The sequence below is a fragment of the Ziziphus jujuba genome, chromosome 5 (genome assembly GCF_031755915.1).
Source record: "Ziziphus jujuba cultivar Dongzao chromosome 5, ASM3175591v1".
Classification (NCBI taxonomy): domain Eukaryota; kingdom Viridiplantae; phylum Streptophyta; class Magnoliopsida; order Rosales; family Rhamnaceae; genus Ziziphus; species Ziziphus jujuba.
The window spans coordinates 28,977,148-28,997,399 of NC_083383.1; the positions used below are offsets into that span (position 1 = coordinate 28,977,148).

Genomic DNA, 20,252 nt, shown 5'->3' on the forward strand with positions numbered 1-20,252 from the left:
ATGATCCATCCTTGCCGCTTATATCAAAATAATGATAATGATAAAATAACCCAAAAACAAAAGCTAGCATAAAGTATGCCTTAAATCTAAAAGAGCTATCATCCAAAGCCATGTATTTGGGAAACCCGTTGTTCTTGGGAAGAAACAAAACCAAAACCTATGAAGGTCTTTGGAGGAAGGTCGAAACCAGACTTCAAAGTTGAAAAGCCAACCTTTTATCGCAGGCAGGCAGATTTACTTTAGTTAAATCTGTGATCATTGCTATCTCGGTGTATGCCCTCTCTAGTTGTGGACTCCCCCAAGCCTGGTGTCGGAAAATCGATAAATTGGCCTGCAACTTTCTTTGGAAATGCAACTCTCAGCGACCTAAATTTGTTCCCATTGCTTGGAACACAGTTTGCACCCCCAAAGTCTTCGGAGGCCTAAGCATTCGGAAAATAAAGCAGGTTAATATAGCAGTGTTGTGTAAGTTAGGTTGGGTGTTGGAAACCAATTTGGATTTGTTCTAGGTTAAGGCAGTGAAAGCTAAATACTTCCCAAACTCCTCCTTCATGAAGAGTAGTAGGAAGAAAACCCATTCTTGGCAATGGAAGGGGATTCTCAATACTCACCCAGTTCTGGCGAGAGGGATGTGTTTCAGGGTTGGTAAAAGGAATAAGATCAACTTTTGGGAGGACCCTTGGATTCCTAATTGTCCAAACTTTCGGCCCGTTCCCCATTAAAGTGGTCCACTTCTGAAGTTGGCATGGTGGAGTCTCTGTTGCTCCCTAATGGCAATTGGAACCTCTCTCGGCTTCATTCTCTATTTGAGAACGAATTAGTAAATAACATCTTGAAGATCTTTTGGGTTGACCGGGATGCTAAAGATGAACTTGTGTGGTTGGGAAGTCATACAGGAGAATTCACTGTCAAAACAGTCTACAAAGTTCTGCTTCAGGAGGATAGGGTTCCTTGGGGTTGTGGAGGTCTTTATGGGCTAGCGATCTTCACACCAGATTAAAATTCTTTATGTGGAAGTTGGCGGTTAAGGGCCTGCCTGTCAGAACCTCTTTAGTTCATCGCAATTGGATAATTGATACGATTAGCTGTACTCATGGGTGTGAGGCTATGGAAGATGAAGTCCACCTGTTTTTTTAATTATCCTGTGGCTAAGGCTCTTTGGTTAGCTTCACTGTAGATTATTAGATGGGATTGTTTTCACGATCTCAATCTGAACGACTACCTCGATATATTGGCCAACCCCGACTGAGGAGCTGCCAATACACCCCAACGAGTAGGGGAAATTTTTTTCTTTTTGCAAGCCTTGCTCTGGTTGCCATTTGGAAGATTTGGAATTCAGTTTTGTTTGAAGGAAAATCTATCTGCATGGAGTTTGAAGTTAATGCTTTGTATTCCAGGTTTCAAGAGTTTTGAAACGTGCCTGCTATTCGCACCCGCCAGTCCTCCCCTACCCAGACTCATTCCTTTTGCCCCCCCCCCCCCCCCTTCTCCAGCAGGTTTTATCAAAATCAATACTGACGCAGCATTAGAAGATGAAGACGCTTGTCTAGGGTTAGTCGCGAGGAACCATAGAGGGGAAATCGTAAAGGTCAAGGTGGTCCGAGAGAAGAACCTTAGTGCAGAAGCAGCTGAAGCAACTGCAATCCTCTCTGCATTATTCATGCCTGCAGAAGAAGGGCTCTGTCAAGACCCGTCCAAGATCCCTCATCAGAACCCTAGACAAGCCCTGATCCCAGGGAAACACTACCGAATCTCCCAATAGAAAATCCGACAATATCTCCCCTAAGGGCAGGACTTACCACAATTTTTCTGCACTGAAAACACACTTCTATATATATACCGTCTTATACCTCCACTTTACTACAAGTATTACCACAATTTGCAGGACTTCAAATAAATGACAGAGAACCAGTGCATAATTAAATAAATAAATGTCCAAATAGTATACAGAGCGTTATCCACTACAATTGAATATGAAATTTAATACAATACAAGATAAAAAGAAATAATACAAGATAGAAAGAAAAGGAAAAGCCTCTTGGACTTTCAGCAACGAACCAAGACGTCGAGCTCGCCCCCGGACGATCAACATTGACTAACCTGGGTCTAAGGGAACGGAATTTAGAAACGTGATATGCTAATCATCTCAGTGAGTAACCCAATCTACTAAACAGGATAATAAATAATAATAATAATAATATTAACTTGATTAATCAATAATAAATAAGTAAGTAATTATTAAGTATTTAAAAATAATATTTTCTTTCAAAATCCTTACAATTCACTCAATTTGAAAAGTTTCCTTTTTAAAACATTTTCGCAAAACCCAACATTTTATGCCCCAAAAATCTAGAAAAATATTTAATTAATAATTTGCAAATAAAAGACAATAAATTAATAATCCAAAAATTTTAGTGATAAATAATTATAAAAAATAAGACTAACGACAAATATTAAATTGTGAATAAAGTATTGTAAACAATTAATACGAAAACACAATAAAATTTACATTAACAAAAATGATTCAAGAAATACTTAAATAAATAAAATAAAACCAAGTCATTAATAATAGAACTCAATTTAAAATGCCAAAACAATTTAATTTATAAAACACTATTAAAAGCATTTTAATTTAAATAAATTTCTAAAATATTTTATAATCGAAATCACGTTGTAAAAACCATTTGATGCACCCACTATATACCAATGGCATCAACGGTACTCAGCGTCCCAAGTATCGCCAGACAAGAGATTAAAGAGAGAAACCGGCATACGGTCACATGACGTCCTATCGCGCCGCTGAAAACAGGTGTCCTGGCCATGGAGGGGCGGTCTACCTTCATTCGATGGCAACCACAGGACAACCCCATAATCACCTGTGCACTACTCATACCCAGTAGCGCACTCACCACATCCACCTGCGCGCTAATTATATCCATGTATAATGAACACCAATACGTGTATGGTGCATCTAAAAATCATAAAATCAATATATATTTTTTTCAAATCTCAAAATTTCATAAATACCATCGGGTTTATTCCATCCAATTAAACCCGTAAATTTTCCACAAATCCTTTATAAATCATCGTCATAAATCCATCGCATAAATTCCATCAATTTCAAATCTATCAACTTTCAATTCCATCAATTTAAATATACAAATTTTTCAATGGCATAAATATTTTTGAAACATAATAATTTAAATCAATATTTCTTTCTCAAACCTTCAAAAAAACCAATTTGAATCAAATATGTCATTTAAACATCATAAAATCCACAACAATCAAAATTCACATAAATAAACTCCACAATAAATCAAAATATAAATACATTTTTATAAAACACAATTAAATTCAACAATTCAAATTCACAACTTCTTTAAAATTGAATTTCATAAAAATAAAATCTTCATAATTTGTCAAAATCAAATTATGCTTTAATACACATATACATTTCAATTATTTAAATTGTGCAATCAAAATTCCAAATATAATTTTGCTAAATAATTAACACATGAAATATCACATTTTCAAATAATTAATTATCACTAAATACATATAATTAAACACCCAAAATTAAGTTTAAAGGTGGATCACTCACCTCGAGCATGCAATCCAACCAAGATCCTCCATAGGATCAATTTTATGACTCACACATGCTCCTAGAATAACAATATTACACAGGATCAAATAAATTAATATTTTATTCGGATAAATAATACCCGATATCCGGGGGCTAACACAAACGGTATCCAAAATTTACAACTAAGCTATCAACGGAAAGCTAAGGGGATGAGGATCACATTACCGACCTCCATTGGACTCAACTCGATCGAATGTGGCCAAAAAGTGGACAGAAGGTGGGCAAATGGAGGTTATTTTCAGAACCAGGGGGTTGAAATCTAGGGGAAAAGACCGGTCTCAAGGCCAAGAACCGTCGAAAAATGGCCAACTGGAGAACCGCCAACCGCCGGCTTTGGGGCACCGATCCCCACGCATCCGCCGGCCATTTGGCTAGAAACTTGGCCGTCGAAGTCGCCCAGCCATGGGCTGTCACGCTGGCCGGCGCGTGCCTCATTTCGATGACCGGAGAAAACAGAAACAGGAAGGCCCGAGAGGGAAGAGAGAGAGAGAGAGAGAGAGAGAGAGAGAGGGAGAGGGAGGGGGTGGTGAATAGTGTTTCCCTTTTCCCCCTTTTTCTTCACGTGCCCAAAGAAAAGAAAAAAAAAAGAAAAATAAAGGAAAAAGAAAAAGAAAAAAGAAAAGAAAAAGACATTAATAAAATAATAAGAAAATAATGATATATTAGAAAACTTTGCAGATTCATAACTTGTAAACCACATATCCGTTTTAGGCATGCCACTAGTCTATGAACTCGTATTAACGAGTACTTCACAACCGTGCATGAGTCAAAACTCAATTTTGCACGAACAAAAAATCAACTCTGGTACCCCTTGGACAGTTTGGACCTCAATTGTTTTGCCCATATCTTTCAAACTGTAACTCCGTTTTCGACGTACTACTAGTCTATGGACTTGGATCGATGCATACTTTGTAATGATACCCCAGTCAAAGAAAAATTCCATCAGGATCAAAAAGTTAAATTTTGACCCCTCTCGGTCAACGGCGGTCAAACCCAATCAATCTCGGTTAACATGAAAAAAATTTCGATGTTGTTCGGGATGGGATATTACAGGCTCTCTCATATCATTTGTGAAAGTGACTCGAAAGCTGTAATTCAAAACATCAATAATTTTGATCAAGCCTATGTTCACTGGTCTACCTTCCATGTTGTAACGAAAATTGTTAATTTCCAGTCTAGATTCCAGTGTGTCAAGTTTAGGTGGGCCCTAAGAAACCTCAACCAGTTGGCTCACCTTACGTCCAAGTGGGGCTTATCCAACACTAATAGGGGCCTTATAAATCTTTTGTTATCCTCTTTTGAGTTTACAACTATTTGGGAACAAGACTGTGGAGGTCTAATCCCCACAAGCTGATTCCTTGGCATCGAGTCTGTTTTTGTTCGCCTCTTTTGGTTAATATAACTCTCCATTTCAATGAAAAAAAAAAGTTTTTTTTAATCATTTTACCTTTAGCTAATGCAATAGATATTTTTTATTCTTTGGGTGAAAGATGGGTACGGCCAAACTGATGTGACAATAATTTATCAATTGAGAGAATAACATTAAGTAAATACAAATAAAAATAATAATAGGGATATAAAAGTATTATAAGAATATTTGTTAAAATGATATGATAAAGCAGTGTTTTAAAAGGCGCAAAGCGGTAAGATAAAGCCTTAAGCTTTATAAGTCTAGGCGTGCCTAGGTGAAATCTATGCGTGAAAAGGCGTTTCACAATTATATTATTATTTTAATTATTATAAGGTTACTAAATAAATAAAATAATTCATATTTTAAATGTTAAACTATATATATATATATATATAAGTCTATATTACTTTTATATGTACAATAATTATAAATTAACATGTAATTGATCATAATAAATTTATAGAAATTCATGTTTTCCAAGTTTCCAATAATAAATTAGTTTCAAAACATATATATTACAAACCTCGAAGTATCTAAGAATTCTAAGATTAATATATACTTTAACTATTACCATAATTTAACTATTGTCTAATTTTTTATCGGACTCAAATTTAATATCTACATTTTCATCCAACTCATCTTTCATGCCATCAGATACAAAATTATTTTCCTCAAGCTCCCAAATTTCAACTTGAGCATTTCTAGAACATTTTTTAGGTGGTAACGTATCATTCTCCATCTCATCATCATTTTCATCATCATCACAATCTTTGGTAATCCATGATTGTGCATTACTAGCATCACTTGCTAGTAGAGTCTCTAATTCCTTTTTTCTTTTTCATTTTTTTTCCTTTTTTTGTTAAATTTTCTCTTTAATTTCTTAATCCTTATATATTATGTTTTCATTTTTTTTGGTTTTAAAAAAAAACTTAATCTTAAAAAGTTTCCATTTTTTAACAATATTTTTTATTTTTATTTTTAATTTCTTATGAATTGTTTTTTAACATTTAAAAAAAAAATCTTAGGAAAAAAAAAAAACTTTAAACAAAAAGGCTCATACCTTTTAGCGCCTAGGCGCACATTAGGCGGTTCTAAACCTTGCTACTATACGAAACTTTATCTAAAAATATCACATCTAAGCGCGCCTAAGCAACGTCTTTTCCAACCTTTTAGAATAATATGATAAAGTAATATATTATTATTTAATATAATCTAAATACTAAACCTACTGATATCTCCATTGTTCATTTAAATAAATATGAAACATTTAAAAGAATACATGAAATACAATTAACCCCATCAAATTCTGATAAAATTTTTCTTTCTAATTTATGAAAAAATTTATACTGCTAAAACGATCATTTACCACATGCTCAAAATTCAAATGATCATCAAGTACTGCTTATATATATATATATATATATATATATATATATAGATATAATTAAATACAAAAGGAGAGACGCAGAGAGAGCCAACCATACGCAGCTATCATTTACCCAAAAAAAAAAAAAAAAAAGCTACCAAAGCATCATTATCAATAGGTCCTAGCCGCTTGAAAAAGAAGCATATTTTTGAAACAAAAAAACTAAAAAAAAAAAAAGAAAAAAGAAGAAGCATATTTTATGGTATTATACTATTAATATTGCATGGTAAAAAGACGTACGCTGCTGGATCCGGCCACCTGACTCTTGACCCACTTTCACACACAAAAGAAATTGGAAAAACACAAAAGAAATTGGAGTTCCATGACCCACCTAGCTTCTACTATTCAACGAGATGACCACACAGCCTCTGATAAAACTTCTTTTAAATCTTTTTGAAAGCTGATATCATACTTCTTTTAAATCTTTTTGAAGAAAGCCACGATATATATAAAAGGTGTATATAATCACGATTTATAATTTTAATATTAAATTTTTTGTTAATTTTTAATATAATTTAAATATTAAAATATAAATTTTTTATTGAACTTTAATAATTAATAAATATAATTTAAATTTTAATATTTAATTTTAAATTAAAAAAATTTAAAATTGAAAAAGGAAGTACCATAGTCAGGCTTACATTATAAATCACAATGATTTAATATTTTTAATAACTTTTAAATTATATTAAATATTATTTTTTAAAATTTAAAAATGATAAAATATAAATCCAATAATATATTAAAATTCATATTTAAATAAATAAATTTTATCAAAATTTGATAATTAATAAATATAATTTAAAATTTTTTTAATACAATTTAAAAGATGAAAAAATCTTATTTAAATCTTATAGCTTCTTTATAACAGGTGAAAGTGCTAGCCGCTTGAGTGCTTAGCATGTATCTTTTATTGGACACGAAGCTTTTATTGGACACGCAGGCTTACCTAGTGGTACTTCTATATGTATTGGCTAATTATTATATTTTTAGTTTTGGAGTCAAAGATTAACTAACCAGTGTACCTAAATATACCTAATTAATTACTTGTAGATGAAGGACTACTACATCATATATATTCTAGATATTCAAAGTCAGCAGTAGATGATAATTATTCTAGATGTTTCAAAGTTTTGGATATAAACTGTAAATTCCATGTTATTCTTTTTCTTTTTATAATCGCATAATGGAATTTTTCATATCTAAGTATATATATAATATATAATTTTTATTCTTAACTAAGTACTTTAACTATGATTCCGTGACGCCTAATTATAAAGAATTCAAAACTTTCGTGAAATGATGTTTGCCCTTTGTGTTCAGGTTCAGAGCATTTGATCTCATTCTTACCCGTTATTTTATTTTATTATTATTATTATTATTTTTTCACTTTCATCATGGAGCCGCCAGGTTTTATGTGGCCCAACTTGTTCATAATAACAAACAATTTAGCATCATTTAGGTGGCCTTCCTAATTTTCACCTTGCTGGTGCTCCTTATGCGCTGAACCTACTTGCTTTCCAAGTATGACAAAAAAAGATATATAGAGGAAAAAGAAAAATCAAATTATCTCTAAATTGAAAAAAATAAATAAATAATGGAAATGTTCTATAGGATCTTTTGTTTTTTTCTTTAAAATTTGTATTTTTATTGCAATATAATTCCAATCAATGGGATAAAATTAATAATAAGTTAATTATATATATTATGTTACTTAAATACATTTGGGTTGATCTATTTAAGAGCTCTCAATAGTAAAGCACCATTATATATTCTTCTACTATTTTGATAATTATAAAGCAAAATGCTGCTTAACTTTTTGTTCTTTGAAAGCTCAAGTTAAGCTGTAGAATTGATTTATATACAATACAGTATTCTACTTCTCTCTCCTGGCATTACAAATATGGATACCATTTTCCTTCTTTTCTCTACTATTTTACTGAAGAAAAAAATATAGTTTCCTCATTCGTCTAACATCTGTATAATTTATTCTTATTTTTAACTTCTATATTGTTTTTCTAATCGCCAAACAATGGAAAATGTTTCAAGATTTTTCTCCTTACTTTTTACCTAATAGTTTCCAAGTATAAAACATCCTGTTCATGCACATAATCAAATTAGAAAAACAGACCTAGGATATTTTCAAAAGTTGGAATATTAGGATTCTATAGTATAATACACATATACTCTTTTTCTCATTAAGGATTTATTAACCAGAATTTACCCCAAAAATGTGTATCTTTAGGAAGATAAGCATGTAATTTCTTTTACACGCATGTTCAATTAAGGAAACACATTGTCATAAGCAAAATTGTCCTTGATGAGAAAAATAAATTATGTATATATATATATGAATGGATTTTTTTTTTTTTTAAAACTATCTATCAGCTTATATTAAGCAATATAATGATATAGTAAATCACATAAGTAACACTTATTTAACGATTAAAAAAAAAAAAAAGAACTTAGTTGGGGATGAGCAACTTTTAAAAATAATTACGTTATTCTATTTATCATTATAAGATAAAAAATAGTTTCAAAGAGATCAAACTTGTATATATAAAATTTTCTTATGGACGCTTGATGTCCGATTACACATGTACAATTGGTGGGTTTTGTATATATTACTGTAGTTGGGCCCGTCCCCTGATAAAAATTATATATATATAAGAAAATTATATGGTGTAATAGTTCGTATTATATTGTGGTACAGATTTTAATATTGATTTTAATCGTTATCAATATCCTGTGTGATAGTATTGATGAAGATTTCTTTTAAAATGTGCGAATGTCTGCACCATATATGAACACCATATATATATATATATATATATATATATAATCATAATTTATGCATATCTATGTCTCTTCTAGATCAGTTGAAGGCTTTTAGCAACGGTCTTAACGCGCCACCTCCAAATATTTGTTGGATCAACCATTTGGTCGGATCACTTTAACATGATAGGCAAAAGGATTTCAACAAAGAAAAACCGTAGTCGCATGGAATATTATTTTGATCAAAACACTTAACAACTATTTAACCGTTTGGTGGGACTTAGACTCAACTAAATTATTGCTTCTTGGAATATTAGTTTGATCAAAACACTTAACAACTATTTAACCGTTTGGTGGGACTTAGACTCAACTAAATTATTGCTTCACCATCATTGACTGACTTTTTCATCTTAGAGTCACCCCAAAAAAAAAAAAAAAAAAAAAAAAAAGGTTATAAAAATCAAGTCTTTAAACTTAGTCATTGCTCCTGAATAATTTTTCATTTTCATTCCAAATAGACTTACTATATCTAATTGTTTTTAGCAATTGCATGGGAAAAAAGGTGTGGACTACCTACATTAGAAATTCCTTACATTGGTCCAAATGGCTCTCTATTCCTGAATAACTCCAAAGTAGAATAAAATTGCTAGAGACATGTATATGCTCTCTCTTATTCCAGTCATGCTCGAAATAATAATAATAATAATAATCAATAATTTGAACAGGTTATTGGGGACAAATAGTGGTTTAATTACCATAATGAGAATAAACCCATTTGGACCAATAATGCATAATCCAAAGAAAACATTAGTTTTTGTTGATTAAAAGAAGAAAAAGAAAATTAAGACATAATCTCCATTATATAATCACGAGGTTGACATGGCACTGACCAAAGGGGTAGCCTAGTTAGCTACCTTCATGAATCTTAAAAAAAAAAATGAATATCTGTTTTCCATGCTTTTCAAAAGCGATTAACAAAAATCAAACTTCCATGTGAAACCTTAAAAGGTTTCGAGTCAAAATCAATGTCTCTGACTCTTATAATGAACCAAGCCAATAAATTGGAGAATTGTTAATGGGGCACTTGTAATGAAAGTAATAATGCAAAATCGTACTCCTTACACAATCACAGTACTTGGAAGCTGCAATTTTCAAATTTTTGTCTAAGTAAACTAAACCCACTCAGGGAAAAAAAAAAAAATAAAAAAAAAATGAGAAAATTACATCATGCATGAGCTCAAGTAATGTGAACTAGAAGAATGGAAAAGGGACTTCCAAAGATTCCCCAAACTTCAAGTACAAACACCTACTTTAAACAATAAAACTTGAAGCAGAATTTCTGGAAATTAAGGTCAAAGATACCAATCAAATCAATCAATTTGGGCCAAATTGTAAAACCCAGTTTTGAATAACCAATTAGAAAAATCTTTAAAGATATATACTACTGATTTTTATAGATAAACCTTAACTTACGATCAGTCTATTTGCTACTGATAAGAGCAAATCTCTGCTGTCATTTCAGTCGCGTGATTAAAAAAAAAAAAAAATAATCCCATATCTTCAAGAAACTCAAGTTCCAGTAATTTGTCTTTTTCTTCTATTTCTTTTATTTTTTATTTTTTTTTTTTCGCCCTTTTGTCTCAGTTCTTGAAACTTTTTAAAGTTCTAGTTACTTTAAGTATAGTCATAAAGCATACCGATAAAGCAAACAGTCCTGATAGGAATGGGGCTCCAGTAGTACTTGACAGTATTATTAATTGATGAATTAAAGCAGAATTATCAAGATGATTTAAAGTAAAAGTTTTCATATCAACTAAGAACTTGCTGTTTTTTTCAAACTCCGAAATATAAAAATGAATCAGTGTGCCAAAAAAGTGAACAATAGAGAATTCTTTGGTGAATATAATAGAGAATTCAACCTTTAAATCAACAGCTCCTCTATTATCAAAATGAATACAATAATATTTTACAGTAATTTTTTCAAGTAATCAAGCTTAACTCCGGAGTTCCGACCAACATTATTCACATCATGACCTATTGACTTTTGTAACAAGATCGAAGGCGACTTATTGTTCACGCCCGCAATTCCAATACGTATTGCTATGTCACTTTCTGGTTGATGGAGCATATTAGAGTTTGTTACAAACCACAAAAAAAAATACTCTCATTATTTTAACTCATCTCATATCCACTACTCTTTATAGGAGAAATATCTACTAGTTTGGAGCCACTAGAATGGCTAGAAAGATATTTTGACATAAGAGTTTTAAAAAACACAAAACAGAGTAGAATAGAAAAAGAAGATCAACCTTACATATCGTAGTTACAATTCAGCATACCGGTTGACTCTGCAAAGTCATTCAACTATTTCTACTATATAAGGACAAAATTTTGAAGTCTTGCAATTTTGTCACTTGCAATTTAGTCAGTTAATGTGTAATCACGGCAAGAAGTTGACTTACGAGGAAGATCACAACTAAAATTGCAGCAATGAACCATGAATAATGATTGACGTTGTAAGTTCAATTTGCTCCAACAGACAAAGAGAAAACCTAGCAATTTTGTCCCTGTCCATGTCATATATAGCAAAGTCATACACTGCTCAAATTTCAAGTTCTACAATAGACTAGTACGTGTTGCTCTTAGTTGACATTAAATTTATTCACATACAATTTGTGAAAACAAAGATTTAAAAATTTTCAGTAATATAAGGCTCAAAAGATTGCAAAAAAAAAAAACTATGATTGGTATAACTGATACAACAACTAAGATTGGATTCAGAAAAACATGGGCCTCAGGCAAATTGATGGCCAAAGCCCTAGCCAGCTTGAATAAAGGGAAGAATTAACTCAGATTCTTGTTAAAACTTATAACCATATTAAGCATAATATATATTTGGGGAAGCTAATGATTTTATTTTGATTGAGTTACAGAGTTGACTAATAGATGGGGAAAATGGATAGAAGTAACTAAGATAGACCAAAAAAGGCCTCTATTCAATTGGACTACCCTACAAATTTTCTTTCATTTCTCAAATGAAGCCCAATTTCACCTACAAATTACAAGAGACTGCCCACTGACTTTTTTCCATTCATTGTATAATGCTTGGGAAATGCCTTTGATTTATACATGCACTTCATTTCATGGTTTGCTAGCCAAATTTGCTAGTATATGCAAAACAGAACCATTTGAACCCTCATAAATGGAGCTTTAAACCAGTTTGTTTTAGGGAGGAATATCAGCTTTAAGCTTACAATATTACAATGCGCTCTCCTACAGTTATTATACCCTTTAAAACCCTCTTCATTCACATTTTTCAGTAGATAATGAGCAATAAAAAAAGAACATCGTCATTGCTTCTGCTTCTCATTAGAACAAACTTTTTTATTAACATTGACACAGAAAAAACTTTACTTCTACAAGATGTGTGATGATGGTGTGATCCTCTCAATTCTGCAAACAAACACATCTCTAATGCTCTCTCTATAATATATATTGCTATTGATCACATCGTTGTCTTTCTTAATAACATTTCACCAAATAAACATGAAACTTTTTCGTTGATTGTCATTACAAAATGGGAAAGAGAAATATTGGAGATCTCGTTAGTAGATTCAATTTTTTCCCATTATTTACCATGTTCTTCCAAAATCAGGAAAAGAGAAAATATTGGCACTTCTAAGTAGGTCTCACATTCTCATTACTCAGAGCATGAGATAATGACCAATTCTATTTGATCACAGACAAAAGAAAAAAGGAGGGGGGGGAAGAAATTGCTCTGTTATCTATAACAAATACACTACTTGAAACACTAGAGTTAGATGGTAGAGGCTCCAGAGGAATTAAATTAGTAATGAAACACCAAACCTTAAAAACCCTGTGGTTATAGGTACTGCTGGTTACCAAGAATTTGGTTGATTGAAAGAAGTGGGCAAACATATGGGCCTTAAAGAAGAAAGGTCACTGACATATCAGAACCAAATTATTAAGTATTCTTCCATGGAGATATCAGAATTCCATGGCTCCAAATTTACAGCAAAAGCACCTAATTAATAACATAATGAAGAAGCTGAAAACAAATTGAAAATTGCTGTTGTTATAGTATAAGCTCAAAATCACGAGAGCAGCCGGTCTATCAATCATTAGTGACACTAAATTTTCCTCCATATTAGCTCACTACACAACATGGACACATGAGGCAGTGCCATTGTCATGCATGCATGTACAACTCGAATCGTCTGAACAATTTTTGTAAGTTTCACTACCTATTTGCACCGATATAATGAACAGAAAATTTTCTAGGTATTCAAAACTGCAATACCACATTCAAACAATAAAGGGGTAACCTTGAGCAAGGAAAGTGAAGCAGAGGAATGCAATGACAATAACCAGAGAATATAATCAAGCACATAACACCACTCTAATGAAGCCAAATTTATCACACACAACCTACTCAAAATTCAAAACAGCAAACAAACCACGTAAACTTGTAAAAGAAAATAGCGCTTATCAAATTAACCCACATGAAGGAAATTAAAGATCCAACATATTCCACATCTCAAAACCAATCAAAAGGTCTAAACTAAATTAGAGCATAATCTGGATTATTGGATCCATTTGAGAATGGTTTATGTCCCAAGAAACTGCAAAACAGGCTAGCTCAGAATGTAATAAACTGCTTCATAAATAAATAAATATATTATTATTATTATTATAAAAAGAAAGAACTTATTAGAGAGAGAATAATTGAATCTCACATATCCTGTTGGGCTCCTAAAAGTGGAAGTTAAAACTTAAAATAAAAAATAAAAACCTAAAATAGAAAGAAAGAAATTATCAGAGGGAGAATATATGATTTAATTTTCAAATTCTTTCAATTTTTCTATCTATTATTTTCTTGAAGGTGTTGGAAATAATGTATGAATATTTATATGTAAATACATGTGAATACAACATAATAATGTAAAATAAAATTACATAGATATTCAAAGAATTTAGAATCTGTATTTTCTTAATTGATCTGCTTTCTGGAAGTCTAACCGAGATTTGTGTGATATCACAGTGTCCTTAAAATGTTTTACGCCTACCGAGACAGGAGTTTTGTGATGAACGTCTTCCAGAATACAACGGTTTCAAAAACTTTCAGATCTAGCACTTCCAAAACTTTTCTCTTCGAACTTTCAACATACTTTTATTTTACCACCGTCACTGTTTTCTTTCTGTTTTTTTATGTATTTTTCAAAATTCTATTTTTTTCTCTGTAAAACTTCAAAAAAAAAAAAAAAAACTGAAAGAATGTTTTTTTTCTTTTAAGTACATGCAAGCTTCAAACTATTACCAAAAAAATTGTTTCCCTGTAAAATTCTCCCTCACTATTTTCAAAATATTATTTTATTTATTAATTAAAATAAAATATTTTTTATCAAAACTCAACCGATCGAAAAAGGATGAAAGCCCAAATCATTGACACATATGGGCCTAGGCCCAAACTCTAACAGAAGGAACTAGTATATATTCTTTATAACGATCATTTTCTTTTCTTCTGTTTTGCCTTTTTGTTTTGTTTTGCTTTATATACTCGTTATCATAGGATTAATTAAATTAAAAGATACATGTTATAAATAAGTTGGGAATCATAAGGAATAGATAGCATGTATCTACTTTATTACCCAAAAAAGAAAAGAAAAAAAAAATTAAAAAAGAAAGAAAGACAGCAAGGATATAATACTTATCCATGATTCCGTGTAATTCGGTGTAAGGTGGTCCTCGTTCGGTTGGAGTGGTAAGATTATCCATGTAGCCAAACAGATACGAAGCCGTGCTCGTTTCAGCGAATTTTTAAAACCCCCCATGGACAAGAACGAGCCATTGCCGCAAAGCAAGGAATCTAAACACAGAGAGCTTTTGGATTATTACTTTGAAACAGAAAGACTCTTCAGAAACCAGAACCAGAAGAACCAACCAGAATCTCTCTCTTTCTCTGTCAATTTTTTTTTGTTTTTAAATTTAATTTGAGTGGTGAGAAGTGCAAAAAAGAAAAAAATGGCGGAAGCGAAAGAGTCGACTTCTATACCACTGAGTCAAGCCGACCCCGAAGACGAAGCCAAGTCGCCGCCGAGCTCCCCCAATTCTTCCACTCGCAAGGTCTCCCTCTCTCTCAACTTGGAATTCCTGAATTGCATGCTGTTCTGCAATTCGTTCAATTTATTTTTAATTTCATTATAATAATTTGGGATTAAATTTGGAGAGTTGAATGTGATGAACTTCGCTGCAAGATCTGTATATATATATGTATGTGTGTGTGTGTGTGTGTGTGAGAAATTGGATTGTATGTTTCACATAAGCACTCTTATAACAAAGTAGTAATTATTAAATCTAATTGTGAAAGAGAAAAATTTTGATGATAGAAGGAACAAAAAAGTTGACCTAATTGTTATGGATAACTTGAATTAGGGGAAAAGAGAAAGGAAAGTAGTTTATATGGAACTAGTTACAACAATGGAAAGTTTTGCTGATTCAACTGGGATTCTGGTACTAGTCTGGCTGTTTAAATTTTCATGCATTTCTATTTATGTGAATTCCTGTGAAATTGTTTTGTTGAAACCAATGTTCGGAAAGTAAATTCTGTAATTGGAAAGGATTTTAATTTATCATGAGTTTTTGATTCTGCATTATGTGCGCACCCTTGTTTAAGAATGATTTGAACCTTTTTTTTTTTTTTTTTTTTTTCTTTTTTCGATGGGAAAAATGGTTTAGTGTTCCTGTATGGTTACCATATACAAATTTTGTTGCTGCATTGTCAAAATATTCACTCATACTAATTGTAATTTTCGCCTGCTAAGTGAATCATAACTTATTGGTTAAACTAATGACAAAATTTGTGGTCTTTTTTTTTTTTTTTTTTTTTTTTTAAAATTTAATTTAATTTTTTTTTTCCTCATAAGGGTAACTGGGATTATCATCTGACTGAAATGATTGGGAAAAAAAAAAAAAAATCTTGATATATGAGATGCAAGACAAAGTTGGATTTCTTCTATATTATGGAATTTAGCTGGAAATAGTTAGAAGTAACATGTTGGATTGCCTACATGAATCCTTATGCAATTTTGTCATCGGATACAGATTATTTCTTCTGGTAGACGTACATATGTATAACTTGTAATTTAAGGTCATGTGAATTACTATAGCTTTGATTGTTTGATCGTCTCCTATCCTCCCTTGCTCCTACTCTCTTACCCTACTTTAGATGCATACAAATGTTGTCAAACACAAACAAATATAGACAGGAATGTATCCTTGTATTGATAAAATAAAAACATTAGTAATTTATGGTGATGCATTACCCTTTTGCTGTGGTTAATTTATAAGAATTATTTTCTTCAGTGCTTATATCTAATTATTTGTAAGTTATGTAATATTCAAATGACTTACATGCACCCCTAATTAAATTGAACCTTGCAAATTTCCAGGCTTGCTATGCAGTTCTTCAGAGTTGGGTTTCGAAGAAGTTCATGACTGGAATGTAATATGCATAGCATGGATCTGTTAGTTATTTCATTTTTTTCCCCCTCTTTTATCTATTTCTGGTTGTTCTGGCTTAATAAAATGAGGTTTGATTGGTAAACTTGCAGTGTGGTTCTCTTTCCTGTTGCTGTTACTTTCTTCATTACTTGGTGGTTTATTCAGTTCGTAGATGGTTTCTTCAGTCCAATGTATGCAAGACTTGGGATTGACATATTTGGTAAGATGCTTAAGGAAGTTGACAATCATCATCACTTAGTTCTTTGTATGATCAAAGTGAGCGGATTAACTACAAATTAAACTTCCTGTGTATGGAAGTTTTTATAATTCAGAATGTTGGCCTTGCTTTTTAGTCTATATCATGGGGGACTTTGATGTTGAAGTAAAGTGATTAAATGGATCATCTTCTACAGTGCATAGAATTCCAGAGAAGATAATTATATTTCACAGTGCTATTTCCTTTTCATACTCCATAATAATAAAGCATTTACAGGCAATTCTGATTTTACCTGGGATTGCTCCTAGTTTCTTACTTGGGTATTCCTGTGAAGATAATTCACAAAGGTTTACACCATCCTCTGCTATTAATTTGAACATGTTAAGAGTATTGTAATTTATTGATCTGAACATATATATTTCTGTCATAAATTAGTGATGCTGTGTTCATGTTTCTCATTCTTCAGATGGTGTTTTTCTTTGATGTTTAATCAAATTTCATTATTCTGAATGGCATCTTTAAGTACTTTTTTTCTTCTTTTTTTTTTTTTTTGGGTTTTTGCAGGTCTTGGATTTGTTACCTCACTACTATTTATAGTCTTAGTTGGTATATTCGCTTCATCATGGATGGGTGCCACTGTATTCTGGCTGGGGGAATGGTTTATTAAAAAAATGCCCTTTATGAGGCACATCTACTCAGCGTCCAAACAAATTAGTGCTGCAATCTCTCCAGGTACTACCAGTTCCTTCAGTCTTTAGAGCCATCAGTGTCTAAATTTGTTGGACACAATGTAGTTTTGATACACATTCCTACGATCTTATGGTTCATGCGTATGGTATACCACTAGCTTGGATAGAAAATCTAAATCAGAATTTAGTTTGACGTCGCTTTTACTGGTCTAAAAAGTTAGTCTAGTTGATTTAAAATGTGAAAAATTGGAATTGAAAATTGCTTCAGTTTCAGATCTGCATAGGAGATATAGACGAACAGTAACTCTTGTTCAAGCGGTGTGGCCTGTTGCATGATATATGGTAGCTTATAGATTACTAAAATGTTATGTGTTAAAGCGATGTGAAAAAAAAATGAAGTAGAAGATAACTTTTTGTTGTATGATGCCCCATGAATGAATTTTCTTGTATAGTAAGAATCCACAATAGTCTGTTGCATGCGACTGCTATGAATGAGTGGTGCTTTAGCTGGTTGGATTGCACATGTGACATTGAATTCATTTAGTACATCTTGTATTTTTGCTTTCATTACTGCTAAATTCAGCAATTAATTCCCGCATTTTCCTTTTGACAGACCAAAATACTACTGCTTTTAAAGAGGTTGCAATTATTCGTCATCCTAGACATGGTGAATATGCATTTGGTTTCATTACATCTTCTCTTATACTTCAGGTAAAGTTGGCACTTCCAATCCAGTAGAAGCTGATGATGACTTAAGGAAATAAAAGCTGCTTAGTTTTATATGCTATCCTGTTCTTTGCATTTTTAGTACAATTTCCTGAATCAACCAGCAACTAACTGCCAAGGAAAATACTGACAAAAATTTATTAAGAGCAAAAGTGCTAAGAAACTGTTATCATTTGGGAGTGGGACTGATAATTGAGAAGAACAATGATTTATTATGACAAACTCTGAACAGGAATAAAATTGAAATTTGAATTACTGCTTTCTATTCTCCTATGTAATTTCTGGTGGAAAGAAAAACCATTGTCTTTTGGCAGTGTTATCTTTGAAAAACTCTCACATAGGCCATCGTGTCAATCTAGTTTGTTCTTTAATAATAGAATGACATTAAACATGGTGTAAATGGATGTTTTTATAAATTTCATTATTAATGGAAAAATTTATATGGGAATCTCTTGGATCTAATTATTTGGGGTTGATTTCAGAGGGATGATGGAGACGAGGAATTATGCAGCGTTTATGTCCCAACAAATCACCTATATATTGGAGACATTTTTCTGGTTAATTCTGAAGAAGTTATAAGACCAAATTTATCCATTCGAGAAGGCATAGGTCTGTTTTTCTTCACCTACGTGACTCTCATATATTAGTCATATAATATTTCATTCAATCTCAAATTTATTTGCCTAATGCTTTATGTTTTGCCTTGTATGATTTTATTTCCCATCTCATTATATTTCCTTGGGGGGAAATTATACGTTTGAAGCATGTTCACTTAAACTGGAAATTTTGGTCAGAATTAGTACCTTCTTTTCATATCATGTTCTTACTTTTTTGCAGTTAGCTTTTTTATTCTATGTTCGTGCTCATGCATGAATACATTCTCAGCCTCTTGCCTGATGTCATATGAAGTCTTTTTTTTCCCCCTTATGCATGGAATGTGGTTTAGAAATATGGAATTGTTGTTTCATTATGGTATTTCACATTTAATTTATTGGTGTTCTGGTCGGATTTTACTTTTAATTATTGCCGAGAGATCCACCATTTAAGCCAAAATTTCAATGGTGGCAATACCAGATCCAATATTGTTTGTTACAGTATGAATCCCTGTATGATTGCCTGACCATTTGTTTATTTTCCTCCATTATGCAGAGATCATAGTTTCAGTTGGTATGACAATGCCACAAATGATCTCTCCTATCGAAAGGATTCAACGCCAAAACGAAAGGATCCCCCTGAGCAGAATAATCTCTCTTTAGGGAAAATAATATGAAAGTCCATGTATAGATAGGTGATTCTGCAACTTCCTTGTATGTTTCTTATCCTTGGTTCTCTTCAATTCATATATGGTTTTCGCTGGTAATATGATGCTAGGTCCAGCGTCCCCCTGATAATTTATGGAAAAAGCTTCAAGTTTTGTCATCGACATGAGGGAGGGAGTTTTTTTTTTTTTTTTTTTTTTTTTTTTTTTTTTTTAATATAATTATTTGTTTCCTTTGGCTGAAAATTTGTTGTGTTTTTAATCAGACCATCATGTATAGGTAAGGGCCATTTTTTCTTTTCCCTCTCTCTCTCTAAACCAATCGTGTAAATCAGATTAGTTTCTATAACCGTCTTTATGTGTTTTTTAACATAACCCTTGGATTTATTACTATTTTTTTTTTTTATTAATTTTTCTCACAAATTACGCATTGGAAAATAGTATGGATATTATCTACTCTGGTGTTGTGCCGAGTTCAAGCACAAGAGTGTCTAAAAGGATCTTATGATTGTTGAGGATCACCGCAATACAAGGATCAGTTAGTGCAGATTGCAGGCCGACCCAAGCTTGATGGGATGTGGTCATT

General features: G+C 32.0%; 1 protein-coding gene across 2 annotated transcripts; it reads left to right on the forward strand.

The window, feature by feature from the left end:
* The first annotated feature begins 15,035 nt into the window (after positions 1 to 15,035).
* LOC125423114 (protein LIKE COV 2) lies at positions 15,036 to 20,059 on the forward strand. 2 transcript variants are annotated; one of them, XM_048476562.2, is made up of 8 exons: positions 15,036 to 15,399; positions 16,725 to 16,777; positions 16,887 to 16,996; positions 17,558 to 17,725; positions 18,296 to 18,393; positions 18,891 to 19,017; positions 19,558 to 19,696; positions 19,780 to 20,059. In XM_048476562.2, exons 1-7 carry the CDS (start codon positions 15,298 to 15,300, stop codon positions 19,662 to 19,664), a joined length of 765 nt encoding a protein of 254 aa, XP_048332519.2. In that variant the 5' UTR covers positions 15,036 to 15,297; the 3' UTR covers positions 19,665 to 19,696; positions 19,780 to 20,059. The 2 variants fall into 2 exon arrangements, with proteins under 2 accessions (XP_048332519.2, XP_048332518.2); XM_048476561.2 differs by having other exon boundaries at positions 15,038 to 15,399; positions 19,558 to 20,059.
* Positions 20,060 to 20,252: the final 193 nt, after the last annotated feature.

What these genes read in the sequence shown, in the direction of transcription:
- LOC125423114 (XM_048476562.2), top strand. Translation starts at nt 15,298, where the DNA reads ATGGCGGAAGCGAAAGAGTCGACTTCTATACCACTGAGTCAAGCCGAC. An exon ending in AAGAAGTTCATGACTGGAAT is followed by an intron (nt 16,778 to 16,886) that starts GTAATATGCATA and finishes GTAAACTTGCAG; the next exon opens with TGTGGTTCTCTTTCCTGTTG. An exon ending in ACTTGGGATTGACATATTTG is followed by an intron (nt 16,997 to 17,557) that starts GTAAGATGCTTA and finishes GGGTTTTTGCAG; the next exon opens with GTCTTGGATTTGTTACCTCA.